The 14,157-nt window shown below is 50.5% G+C and overlaps 1 protein-coding gene across 10 annotated transcripts in view; it reads left to right on the top strand.

Moving 5' to 3' along the window:
• Nucleotides 1-14,157, top strand: part of PLEC (plectin) — a 624,446-nt gene that overhangs the window by 317,046 nt on the left and 293,243 nt on the right. The window contains exon 1 of one of the 10 annotated variants that reach the window (XM_086966397.1): nucleotides 6,870-7,375. The exons of 8 other annotated variants lie outside the window; for them this stretch is intronic. In XM_086966397.1, coding sequence (XP_086822523.1) covers nucleotides 7,261-7,375 — 115 coding nt within the window. In that variant the 5' untranslated portion in view covers nucleotides 6,870-7,260. Of the gene's footprint in view, nucleotides 1-6,869; nucleotides 7,376-14,157 lie in introns of those variants that run through there. One more of the 10 variants, XM_086966396.1, reaches the window with a different exon arrangement.

Here is a 14,157-nt window from a genome sequence, read left to right as displayed (position 1 = left end):
CTTGCAGAATAAATAAATGTTGGTACTCAGTACCTGAGAGTACTGGTCAGTGATTAATTTCTGGGGGAAAAAGTGCTGACGCTCTCGTCTGGGTGCAGCTTGCACCAGCCCATTGCTCGGATTAGTTCTGCCATAACAGAACTAGGTACTAACCGTGAAACCCTTCATGTGGGGAGAAAATGTGGCGTTATAGCCATAGTTGCTGAATTTGGAGCTGGGGAACCAGGTTTGAGTCTCGTCGTAGGTTCAACATCCGGTGATTCTAGACAATTCTCTTAATCTCTCTGTGCCTTCAAAAATTAAATGTGCCTTTAACTGGTGCTCATGAAAAGTGCTCACAAGTTCACGCTATAAGTACCGGTGTCAACAATTAATTGCCGGTACTGAGCACTGGAGAACACTGGCTCAAATTAAGCACTGGTGCTGGCCCATTAAAACACTGATGACTGCTAAAATGAAAGCCACAGACTGGCAGAGTTCTGTCCCGGTGACATGGAGTCCTCTGGTCCCTCTGCAGGGTAACCTTGACAAAAGAGTTCCTGGGCTTGGAGGGGGACATTTGATACCTGGCTTATCTGGTATTGACAGGTGGCACACAGGCCGGGCACAGGCCTTGCCAATGACAAGTTCATGAAACTTGATTTGTCAATGTCAGCCCATGGGAAAGTTGGCACCACTTCACTCACTGGGCAAACCAGTGGAGATAAGAGGGAGGATCGGGAGGGTGACGTGAGCCTGTCCTTCGTGGCCGGTGGGGGCAAAATGTGTAGCAGAGCTCAGCAGGCCTGGGCGGGCGGGGCAAAGGCAGCGCTGGAGGCGGGGCTTCTGCATCAGAGGCTGTCAGTAGATGTCTCCTTTGTAGGAGCAGGTGATAGGCCGGTTTATGCTCTCTTTTATGCCAGAGTTTTAAGAGTTTACAGTATTTATTTATTTATTTATACATTGAGGACTATATTACAAAAAGTACCCCTGGGGTACTCTCTGCGTCCCAGGGCGTTTTAGATGCTTGCACGGCCCCTGCTGTAATACAGATAGCCTTGTATTTGTCCAGGGAGGTTGGAGGGGGGGGGGGGGGGTCTTCCTTGTTTTCATGGGACGTGACTCCTTGCAAATGAGGGAAACACTGTGCCTCTGCGTCATATTATGGACATGGGTAGAGAGCCAAAGAAGCCATCAGGACGAGCGGAGGGGCCCAGTCAGTCTGCCTTCTACCTCCATGCCCCCCCGGAGGAGACCCCTGCAAGGAAATGAATGGATCCCATCGACCCCAACCATCCTTAGAAGGCGGGGTGCAGTCACTCACCAAACCCTTCTTCAGTGGGACCTCTGTCCTTCCTTTGAAGGGCAGGTCCGGTTCCACCCGCACTGTGACAGGCAGAGCCGCTACTCCAAACAGCCGCCCCGCCCTGAGAGCGGCACATTATCTGCAATGAGGTGCACCCTAGCAATGTGCTCCCGGCGCACCCTGTTAAAGGTGAAATGCTGCCCTAACACGGACAGTGCACCAATCTCCAATACAGCCCCAGTTGGGGGGATTGGGCAGAGCAGACAGAAAGAGCTGTCAGTCACTGATGCACTCAGTGGCTCTGCCTAGGGGTGGGGGCAGTAGCTGTTCCTTTGCCTCATCTTGATCGACTTTTGACATGGCTATATTTATACCTGGGAATAGCATTGTTAGGATGCACTGTACATACATATGTTTGAATGTTCCTCACCCATTACTGTATCCGCCCTACCCTTATGTGAAGAGTTCCAATACCTACAGGAGTCTTGCACGCGTCTTGCATAATTATGTAACACATGTTTTGCTTTCCAATACTGCATCCCTCTTACCCAAAATTGTGAAGCGTTCTGATACACGTTCGCACTATAAAAAACTTTATAAATAAAATACATATATATATATATAGATAAAAATGTATGTGTAAGTATTTGTCCAGGCGGGTACCTCGAGAAGTTGGGATTACAAGAAAATGACTGTATGTAGAGTTTGAAGAAATGAGGGAAGAAAGAAACAAGTTTGTGGGGTACCATTTCTGATGGGCAGCTGGTTTCTCATAACATAGCATGTGTAGAGTGCTGGGGCGCTGTATGTGCTATGTGCGATAGTACATAGAGTATAGGGGTGACTGCGCGTACAATGGGGGGGCTGGCCAGGCATACAGTGATTGGTCAATAGGACCTACAGTGTAGAGCCGACTGTGCACACGGGGGTGGCAGGCTATGTTCCCAGTAGTGGGATGAAAGAATTGACAGTGTAGTGCTGACTTTTCATGGGGCTGGCTGTACGTGCAGTAAATGTAAGGTATTTGTAGAGCGCACTGCTACCAAGCGGTTTTGTGGCGCTATTACTCATACCGCTGTGGAACCCATCCTGGCTTTCCCTGTGAAGTGTCCACCGCTAGGCACCCCCACGGTGAAGCCAGGCATCCTAGCGCTGTTGGGGCCGTTGTGGAGATTAAGCAAGCTATTGCCCAGAGTTGCAGAGTGGGACCCATGATTGGAATAGGCACTGAGGCGACAATATCCGGTCCGAGGAATTTTTGAGCCCGAGACCCGCCGAGGTGGGAATCGAACCCTGGTCCCGGGCCAGAGCGCTGCATCAAGGTCTGCCACTCTAACCATTGAGCCACACTTCTGTGTGGAGGGCGATGGGGCATACAGCGTTGGACCGGCGGTGCATGGAGGCTGGATTTGCATACAGTAGTTGAACAACAGTATGTGAAGTGTACATATGACTGCATAGTGAATGATTGTGCCTATAGTAGTGTGACAAAGGTATGTACAGTAGACTGCGTATGGGGGCTAGTGCGGTGTACAGTGCAGATCTCATTGTGCGTACAGTGGTTTCTGGTTTTACGTGCAGTGGTGACACTAGAGGTGGGTAAACCACTCAAGTCTGTGTCTCAGCTCCAGGTCCTCTAGCACACTTGAGCCTAAAGCGAGCTGGGCTTTCGTGTAGTTTCTGCCGGCTTCACACACTCTAACCTCGTGCACCAAGAATCACAGACAAAACATTAACCTTTGCTACAAAACTGATGGGAGAAAGATACTAATCTAATTGCTGAATTGTATAATCTGAAACTAGAAAACCTAGGATCAACCTCAGCTTCCCCTCTTGACCAAATGGTGTGATCTTAGGCAAATATTTTATTTCACGAGCCTCCTTATTGCTAATGAAGGCATCTTAGAATTCTTGTGTTCAGGATGTGCGCTGTACAAAACATCTTGTGTTTGATTGAATAGATTATAAAGTTGACACAGGTATTTGACTCTGGGCCGCATATAGGGTAAACATGACCACTGTCTTGTCTCCAAGTCCACTAATGACATAGTCATCAGGGTTGGGTGGTACGGGACAGGGCATGAATGTTTGTTTCCAAGTTAATGTTTAGAAAGTTCCTTTTTGATAAATGCCTCTCAATGGAGTAATGTAATGGTGTGTACCCAGGTGGAGCACTCCTGCGTGTTAAAGAAATACACCTTTTGGGTGTTTTAAGAAACATTATCCTATTTTTACAGGGGTGTTTGTTGCATGATTAACATGCCAAACATGTTCATGGCTCGGCTTGTTCATGGGGTCTTAGAACCAGAGCTGACCCTTGGTTTGCCTCTGGTGTGGCTCTCCCTGTCAATTGGTTGGTGCACCCACCTCTGGATGGTAGTACCTACGGTGTGGGGTTGACTGTGCATATAGGGGTGCTGGTTGTACGTACAATGTGAGCTTAATAGTACATACAGTGTAGGGGCTGACTGTGCATGGCTCGTACACTGGTGGGCCAGTAGTATATACAGTTAGGGTTTTAAGCAGGGCAGGTCCCTCTGGGTTTCAAACTTGGCAATGGCTAAAAACGGACATTGAAATGGGTCCCTGTGTGGCCCAATAGTCATGTGCTTAGCTTTGATAGGCTAAAACACTGACCAATTTATGAACAATGACTATAAAAACCATGAAGGTAATATATGTCAGCAATGTAGATTCTGTTTACCTTTCACCAGTGCATAATTTGAGCTGGTGGTTTCCGGTGCTCTGCACTTAATTGGCAACATCGGCACCTATTCTAGTCTGCCACATGGTGGCGATGTTTGTCTAGCTTCAAGACTAACACAACAACAGTTGTTTATTAATTCAACATACATTAAAAATGACTAATACATGACGCCAAGGTCATTCTTATAGATTTGAGGGCCTGAAATAGTCTTAATTGACACACTTGTAGGTGTGTGATGGTTAATGACTCTGTTGATACTTTAAAGGCCCTGGTACTTCTTTTTTTGTTTTTACAAATTAAGCACTGCAGTTCACGTTTTGCTTAGTCTTTCTTTCCCTGGGTCTTCATTTTTCTTGCCAGGATGCTGTGTTTCTGTATTTTTTTACTCTTGTAAACTGTGAAATGGCTTCTACTTGTCTGTGTGATTTCAAGAGGGTGAGGTGTTGCTATTATAAGCCTTGATTGATGTTAAGGCTGAAGGCAGTGCACGCTTCTTGCAGCGCCTGTAAGGGAGTCATAACAGTCTTCAGAATACCTACTCATCCAGTCCTTGGCCTCTCTGCAGAGAGCTCTGAGCAATGGTCAACTGTGCTAATTCTAGGTGTGATGCAAAAGTGTGTGAAGGAGCAACAGAGCTTTAAAAATATTGATTGGATGAAAGTAAAAGAAAATACAGTGCTTACAGGTGACTTCTTTTCACGGTGACTTGGTGATGCAGGAGAGAGTGAGAAGAGGGTTCCAAAGTGGAAAGAGATGAGGGGTGAGATATGCAGATGGAGAATTTCAGAAAGATTTGGTGGAAAAAAAAGTGGTAAATGTCTAATGGAGGGAAAGGCTGCACAGAGAAGTGGTGTCAAGACTCGCTCATAAGGCCACAAACCCTTCCACAAACCTTAACATTTAATTCAAAGGCTTATATTTTATGAATTGAAACACTTTCATTTCTGATTATTCCCAACAACATCTTTGATGTTACTCATTTAGTTGATATTTCAAACAAGCACTGGCAAAGCCAAGAGCTGTGGTTTGCTTTAGGTGCATGTCAGTTACTGGCCCTGCAGTCCGTGAGGGACGTGAGAAAATATGTGTCCGTGCAGCGTGGTATCAGTGCACAAGCAGAGAGCTAAACTCCGCGGCCTATGACAAAGGGGTGGACTTATATACCTCTGGAGTTTCCCTCTACTTCTACACCGATTTGTCTACTTACCATCCTACAAGCCCTGAAGAAGTTCCTACTGGGAACGAAACGCGTCGGCTGAGACCTTTTAAAGATTTTTTTCAACACAATAAAGGAACTATCGTTGAAAACTTAGAGCTCTTTGGACTGAATTCATAGTGCACCGTCTCCATTTTGAAAAATTCCTTGTATCTGTCCTCACAGTTGAGCTTTGGTGTGGCAAGCTCGAGACGTGGTTGTGCACTGAAACCAAGAAACTTTATCACTCTGAAATCGAGGTGCTGGACCATAGTCAGCCATACAGTTCTTTTTCTTGAAGTTACTGAATCCTATGTCTGGCTGCAATAACAGAAAGCTCACAGAGACGCGTTTTGAGCCACGCCCCTTGGGAAAGACCCCTACTTTCGCTCCTTTGGCCCTGCCACTTTTACTGTCCGCCCCACCCCCTTGTTTTCATTCCACTTAAAGCCATGCATACAGTGTAGGTCGACCTGTGCACACAGTGGGAGGGGCTGATTGTGTGAACAGGGACGGTTATAGCGCAAACAGAGGGGGCTGGTTGTATGTACGGTGGAGGGTGTTAGCAGGTACAACGGAGGCAGGGCTTTTAGTGGACCGGGTCTCACCGGTGCTGAACACCGGCAGCTTTTTAAAGGGGGCCTTGAAACTGGTCTCTATTGGGCTCTGTTTTCTGCCCTGGCACAGACTGCAGTGACAGCAGGCACATTGATGCGTGTGCTCACACTGCTCACTTCTCACTAGTGGAGGTTACAGCCTGACGTCATGCCAGGTGAGCGTCGTAGGGGAAGGGAAATCCTTTAAAGAGTCATTTTCTCTCTGGATTTCCCTTCTCTTTTTCAAACTCAGGAGCAGCAACATAGTCGTTGTGTCACCAGGGCTTCAAGTGGAAGCTTTTTCAATATTATATACAAGCCACAGTTACTGCTTATTTATTTTATGCAATTAACAACCATTGACAAAGCCAATAGTCCTGAATTGTAGGTATGATGTTACTTGTATCATATATAGGATGCAATGGCAGAAACAGCAAAATACAAGGCGGGTGGCACACTATGCTGAGCACAGATTTCTAGCTTTTGGGCTTTAAGCCACGCCCTTAATTACATTGGGCACGCCCCTTTGAAGACCCCGCACATTTTTTTATCCCACTTAAAACCCTGCATGGAGGGCTGACTGTACACACATTGAGGGGCTGACTGTGCCTACAGTGTGGGGGTTAACTGCATAATGGGGCTGATCTGTCTGAGTGCCGGGTTTTGGCGCGGTCTATGGAGGGGCATTGCATGAGGGGGTGCGTGTCTGCATAGTGTATGGGGCGCACATTGATGCCCCCGGTGCCCCCTCGATGCCCCCCTCCCAGTGTGTGGTGATGGAGACGTAGGGGCGGATCATTTTCGGTCTGCATGCGCACACAAGGTGTCTGCTTGCGCACATAATGCGCGTGCAAGGACTGACCACAATAAACGGGGGGGGGGGGGTGCTCCTTGTTCAGTATGTGGCGGAGTGAAGAGAGGGCTGTCTGCCCAGGGCGGGGGGCCGGTGCCGCGGAGGCTGCAGCAGTTGGCAGCGCAGGAGTCCTCCAGAGTCCTGAGGGTGGCACTTTGTGTGCTGCAGCCGGAGTGGGAAGGACTGGGAGGGAGGGAGGGGGAGGGAGCAGGCACCGGTGTCCGTCTGTCAGTGAGCAGGCAGGCGGGCGGGCAGGCACCTCACTCCTCCCTGCCTGTCCTCCGGCTCTCCTCCCCGTGCCTGCCCGCCAGCGCTCACTCCTCTCCCTGCCTGCCCCCAGACGCCCACTGCCCTCCAAACTCCCCTCCCCTGGCCCTGCCGGACGCCCTTCTCTCTTCCTACCACTAAACTCTCTCTCTCCTCCTAGTGCCGTCCCTCCCTGTCCTTGCTTGCCCCTCCGCCCTGCTTCTTCACTCCCTGCCTCCAGCACACTCTGGCACTAACCAGAGTGAGACCCCCGGGGAGAGCCCCCTGCCACCCTCACTCCTCGAGTCCTCCCCTCTCGGCACACTTCGGAGAGAGACCCTCCCTCGCTCTGACCCCGCCCCCCGGCGCCCCGCCCTCATGGACCCCTCCGGAGACCGCCTGCTGCCCACCCTGGTGGTCCTCGGGCACGTGGTGACGCTGGTGGTCGTCTGGCACTGGCGGAAGCGCAGACAGGTGCCCGAGGATGGAGACGGTAGGTGCCACCGGGTACCGGGGGAGGGAGGGCGCTGCGGGCGGGGGCGGGCCCGGGGTAACTCCACGTCACGCCTGCGTGTGTCCAGAAGTTAAACATACACATGCGGCGCACTTAACTCCTGCGTGGCCGGAATAGCATAGCGCCAAGGCCTCCGCATTCTAGTGTATCTAGTTTAAACATTTCCGTCTGTTCTCTTCCTTATTTACGTATTACTCATGGCTGTGTTTACCTTGGTACTCGTTTCCTTCTGTGGGAAATGAAACCGCTACCAGAAATGTTCCATGTTGGTTTGGGGATTTATTGAAGAAAGGAAGCGACGCTCCGCTTCCCGTCATTCATTGGTACAACAAACACTTAGCGCCACGAAAAGTCGCCTAGCGCCACAGTCGCATTGGCAGCACCTGGCACGGTTATTATAGTAATAATGGAAGCAATATGTGTAAATAACATAATGCCATCACCAAAGTTCTTTACAGAGAATGTGTTGCATGCAATTGCCAATGCCCAATTGAAATTGGTCCTCCTGTCTGCCTCGGAAGGATGAAAGGTGGAGCCGACCGTGCTGGATTAGGAGTTGCGACCAATAGATCGAGCACACATTTCATCAGGGAGTGTTCATCTTCCTGAGCTCTCTTATTAGCCTCGCAATGTTACCCCACTTACTTATTTTGGAAATAATTAGGATCTATCAAATATTCGCCCAAGAAACAACCCTCAATTTCATGACTACGATGACCGTAATTTCGCCTCCCCGGTACTTTCAGTGATTATAGCGCATTCGTTTGAATCCCCAGTGAGTGTGCTCCGCCTTTTATTCCACCTGTAACCCTGTTACATTGCCCGTTTTGTTGGTTCATATCCCTTCTTGGAGTTTTTGTCTGTACCCGGGCCCCAAAGGTTTAGTGGCGACACTATAGCATATTAAATATCCGACGCCCCTCGCGCGCTGTGGAATATCGCAGCAATAATTCTGCCCAAAGAGAGCTGTAAACGCTCAGACGTTTCTAATGGAGGCTTGGGGACGGCGCCAGCATGTTATTTTGGCGGCCGTTAGCCCGTTATTGTTTCTCTTTCAGCGAGTCCGTCCCACCGCCTGTGTTTATTGGAGAACATTTCTATAGCGCCTTCTTAAAGCGCCTTCTCCGACGCGCTTTGCAGTGAATCAGTGAGAAGGTCGACTAAGTAAAGTATGAAAAGATTGCAAGTGTTAGATGAAGAGAGGCAGAGTCTGTATCCACGGTGATAAAGTAACGGTGGGACGCGAGAACACAGAGACATAAAAAAAAATAAGCAAAAAGTAACGCATTCGTGGACCTTAGGTGCAGGCGGTAAGGATTCAGTTCGGTGGGGGGTCTGCAGCAGCTGGTATGTCATAGTCAATATCGACGCCACACCACTTTCGGTTCATTAATTAAGCTCCGCCAGTTATTATACCAACATCGCCCCCGCCGTTCTTCGGGGGTCTGTCTGCCCCTCTGTGCCGGACCCCAGCTGCCAGCAGAAAAGGATGGCTCACGGCTCCAGTCTCCATTTCTAAAGTGTTCAGAGGTGGCTGCACCAAGAGCTCGTGCACACAGGTCTCGTGGGCCTGTTTATAAGTGCCCACAGCGCTTTGAAGCACAGGTGACCGGTCCTATTGCGTCATGGCGTCTGCACATGCAGTACTTGTGGTGGGAGTGACTTGTGGGCCTGTTAATAGGGCCCACAGCGCTTCGAAGCACAGGTGACCGGTCTATTGCGTCATGGCGTCTGCACGTGCAGTACTTGTGGTGGAAGTGACTTGTGGGCCTGTTATTGGGCCCACAGCGCTTCGAAGCACAGGTGACCGGTCTATTGCGTCATGGCGTCTGCACGTGCAGTACTTGCAAGGGCGTGCTGCAGGCCTTGTTACAGTGCATACAGCGCTTAGAAGCACCGGTGACCATTGCGTCACACGCGTCTGCACGTGCAGTACTTGCAAGAGCGAGCTGCAGGCCTTATTACAGTGCATACAGCGCTTAGAAGCACCGGTGACCATTGCGTCACACGCGTCTGCTCGTGCATTACTTGTAAAGGGGAGCTGCAGGCCTTGTTGAAGAAGTGCATACAGCGCTCCGACGCACAGGTATCAACCATTCATACACAGAGAGGGCGGAGCTGAGGATGGAGTCACGCGCTAAGTCCAGCTGTGTGTGTGTGGTATGGTGGGTGGAGGGGGCTGCTTCGGGGTGCAGTGCAAGGAATTCGAGCAGGATTATCCTGCCAAGCCCTGTGTTGGGTGAAAGGTGGCAGAGGCCTGAGCAGGCTGCAGGGAGCCCCGGGCTGCTCTCATCCAGGTTACTGACGCTGTGCTCTCTGGGTCATGAGGTCTGTTATCGGTATGCATGTCTACCAGTCTGTGTACTTTGTAAAATGATCGAATCTGTATTTTTAATGCCACCTTTTCATTGGCTGCAGTGTGCACACTGAATAGTGCATACGGCTTCCATGATGGCCCCCCTGCGCTTGAGGTTGTGGGCGTGGGTGACGCAGAGGGCTGTTCTCTTAAGCTCTGCCCCATGCCAGTTTCCGATACCCGAAGAGCTGGTCTGTCGGGTGGCACCGGGCCCGACAGCGGCGTCGAAATCTTATGTGTAAGTTGGTCGTGCCCATTTTCAGCCATAAGATGTGTGCCCGTGTTTGTGCACGTGTTCTCTCGTTTGAGAGACGTTCCTGGCTCGTCTGGTCCCCAGAAAGAGAGCGTCACGGGAGAACAAGAAGGGCCCCTGTTGTTGTTGTTGATTCTCTGCAGTTAACTTGTGCCGGGGCTGTACATCTAAAGCTCATACTCAGGGGTGGCAGCGGGTTTAGGGCTCAGTCGGTTGGGTGCTGCCTGCAGCGATGCCACGGGCTGATGACTATCTTCCAGACACTTTGGCATGCTCTCACTTTCATCCCTCAAGCCGATAGACGTGCCACCAAGTTGAGAGAAATGCAATTTTGTCAGAGTTTATTAAGCCAGCGCTTAGAAGCATGACTTTCTCGGTACGAGGCACCGTGTAAATAGTGGTGCAACAGGAAGCCTACCCAGACCCCCAGCAGAGGGTATGACATGGTTTTGGAGGGTCAAACGCCCCAAAATGTCACCAGGAATGACCCCTAAAATACATCCCCTCGCCAGTGTTTGGAGGTCAGCGCGCAATGCCAGTGCTTAATTTGTAAGGGCCCTGAGCAGGAGGCCACTGCACCTTTAATCAGCCATCGCTGCCAAAACAACTACTAACCAACACTCTCACCTGCAACAGTTAATTATTCCAGCTTCCAAAGCTAAAGGAATGGCTGGGGAGGCAGGTATTAGTAATTCATTTAAGGTGTATTGTATTCATAAGCAACCATTGTTCTGCTCAGCTCTAAATTAGATGAGCAGCGCCACCATGTGGAAGACTGTCGTAAGTGTGGTGATGACAATTGCCAGTCCCAAGCACCTAAAACCACCGGCTCAAATTAAGCACAGGCAATGGCCCACCCCTCCTTCCAGTGTGCAAGGGCAGGAAAACACAGCGTCCAGCACAAGAGCCCCGGCTCTATACTGGACTTGATATATCCACAGTCATGGGCGTTCACTCGCAGTCATGGGCTGAGAGGCATGGGGTGAGGCATGTTACATGACCGCAGCGTTCACTCGCAGTCATGGGCTGAGAGGCATGGGGTGAGGCATGTTACATGACCGCAGCGTTCACTCGCAGTCATGGGCTGAGAGGCATGGGGTGAGGCATGTTACATGACAGTGTCCGGTTTCTGTAATGGGCCAACAGACTGCCGGTAAGGCCTGTTACATTACTGCAATGTCCAGCCACAGTAATATGGGCCTAGAGGCATCAGGTGAGGCATGTTACATGACAGCAGTGCCAGGTCGCTATCATGGGCCCAGACGTATCAGGTGAGACATGTTACATGACCGCAGTATCCGGTCAATGTCTTGGGCTAAGAGGCTGCTGTTGAGGTCAGATGTGTGACATACAATGTCCAGCCACAGTAATATGGGCCTAGAGGCATCAGGTGAGGCATGTTACATGACAGCAGTGCCAGGTCGCTATCATGGGCCCAGGCGTATCAGGTGAGACATGTTACATGACCGCAGTATCCGGTCAATGTCTTGGGCTAAGAGGCTGCTGTTGAGGTCAGATGTGTGACATACATGACAGCAGGGTCCGCTCCGTCCCCAGCAGTGGTTGGGAGGCCTGTGACATACATGACAGCAGTGGCGGTTCTCTGGCGTGGCCCAGGGGCGTCGGGTGAGGCCTGTAACCGGACCCACCTGCAGGTGAATTATTAACCGCCTCTGGAGCCGGGAGGCCTCTCGGGGATCGGGCGCGGTTCACGGGCCCACCCTGGGGCCATCAGTGCAGGGGTGAGGCGGCCGTGAACGAGGGAGGGGCGGGCATGAAGCGGCGGTAGGTGAGAGACTTGACAGGGAGGATGCTCAGACCCGGAGGGTGGGGCGGTCGGAGGCTGGAGGTTGGCTGGGGGTGGTACAGGGGGTGTGAGCAGGGAGTTTAGGGGGAGGGGCGCCTCCGAAGCTAGATGCATGCTTACATGTCTGACGGGTGACAAACGCGAAGCACTCGGAGCGGGTGATCTCTTAGGTTGGGGGCATGGTGGCCCGTGGAAGGGCATGGGTACCCCTGCCATCGCAGCCCAGGTCTGCCTCCCCCTGCACTCAGACGAGAATAGACCGGTCCAGACACCAGATGTCTGTCGTTTCGAGTGCATCCGATGCAAGCGCCAAGGCCTTCTCGTAAAAGCGCTCTGCACCTCTGGAGAGACGCCAGCCCGCGCGCCAAGGACGGCGCACACCCTGTGTGATCTGCGGCGAATCCTTGTACAAGACCCCAAAACGCGGCTCGGTATCGGCTCTCATCTCTGCAATGAGCACTGGTAAAACACAACAATATGATGGACGGAGCCATACATCTTTTCAAACGCTGGTTCTCCATGGCTGTCAGTGCCCGCCCCGGTGCCCAGAGTGTGCCGCAGTCCTGTCCTAGGTCTGCTGCGGACCCCCAGGGCAGACTGTGGACCCTCCGCCTGGAGGACTGCCATGGGAAATGTTTTAGCATGCTCCTTTTGGGATCTCTCGCTGGGTCCAATCCAATGCATTAGGAACATTTAGTAACAATTTCAGTTTTGGGAACTGAATGTCGGGGGAATCCGCGGCCCCAGCAGGCCTGGGCCGCAGCTGCGGCGGCTTTCATCTGCTTCATAATCTACAATGCGCACACCCCCAGTGTCTCCCTCTCTCTCCACGCTCTCCCTCTCTCTCCACCCTCTGCTTGCTCTCCACCCTCTGTCTGTCTGTCTCTCCCTCGTTCTCCTCCCTTTCTCTCGGTCAGAAATCGTCTCTTCAACAACGGACCCGTAGCCACGCGAGATTTTCAGGGTAACCACTCACCCCTGAGCCATTTCCACTTAGAGTCTTTTTCTGTGCAGATATCTGATTGGAGATCCTGAAAACCTGGCATGGATCCGCCCCTGCTGGATCGAGACAGTTTTAACTCTCTCTCCCCGAGTTCCCACAGCAACCGCATCCTGTGGTCTGTACAAAAGCAGGTTTCAAGGCCCCCTGGAGGTGTGTCTTGTCTCACCTGTAGTAGCTTTGGCACAGGGGGAGGGGGCAGGCATCACATGAACACAACCTCCATCAAGGTAAAAAGTGAACTACGGGTAAAATTAGTATTACAATAGACCTGCTGTTCAGAGCAACGCTGAGATTACCAATAAAAAGTGGAAAATGGACAAAAATAAATGTAACCATTTTAATAAAAGTAAAATGGGGACAACTGGTTGCATTCAAAGAGTCCCTTTGAAGTCAAAGAAGCTTGCAACAAAAACAAAACCGACCGAGCAGGCCCAGCCGGTAGATAACTTCGGATTGATTTAAAAGAGCTGTTCAGCCAGGCTAGAAAGGTTACCTTGGCACTCTGTTCTGTTTTGCAGCCAAGTAGGACCCAGTGGGGATTTCCAAATACAAAATTCAAGATGGCCTCCGCCGGTGATATGATCTGTAGAGAAATGTGACGTCACACTTGCTGGAAGGGTATCCCTGAAGTTTTGGGTTTTGTAAATGACCTAGTTTAGCGTCTGGCCAGAACTTGCGTCCAACCCCTACTCTCAGTAGATGCTCTCTGCACCCTGCAGCTTTGTCTGTGAGTGGCGGAGAGCGGTGTGTGTATAATATGTCACTAGTAAAGTGATATATAATGACGCTAGTGATGCCATTGATGATGTCATCTGTGAGGTTATGAGCAGTGCACTGAGGGTGTATTATGGTTGACTAGCAAGCTATAACAGGCCAATTCTGTGGTTTTTAGTTCGGTTTCACCAATAGATACAAAGTCAATGTTAAGTGTGTGGAGGGGCTGTGACTCACAATGGTAATAAATAGCATATTACACTCTGCGCATCTGCATGCCTGGTTTATACCATAGCATTTGTTCATGTGTGATCTATTTAACCAAAATCAGGATTTGATTTTTATGAGTCATGGCCTCTCCCCCCAAGCTCTCAACCACTCAACAATGGTAATAAATAGCATATTACACTCTGCGCATCTATACACATGCACACATTCCCTTCTCTTCGTATTCTGTTCCTTTTGTCTGCACACATACACCAGTTTTTCATTATATTACTGTATTTATATATTTATCTATATAGATAGGTTATCCCCCCTTCGTTATTCCCTATTTTCTCTCTGTTCATACCCTCATTCTTTGTATCCGTCTCTTCTTCCCTCCCTCTACCCATGGTTCCTTCGCGTC

This window comes from Lissotriton vulgaris, chromosome 4_1, assembly GCF_964263255.1.
Source record: "Lissotriton vulgaris chromosome 4_1, aLisVul1.2, whole genome shotgun sequence".
Classification (NCBI taxonomy): domain Eukaryota; kingdom Metazoa; phylum Chordata; class Amphibia; order Caudata; family Salamandridae; genus Lissotriton; species Lissotriton vulgaris.
This window is presented reverse-complemented; position numbering and strand designations above follow the sequence as displayed.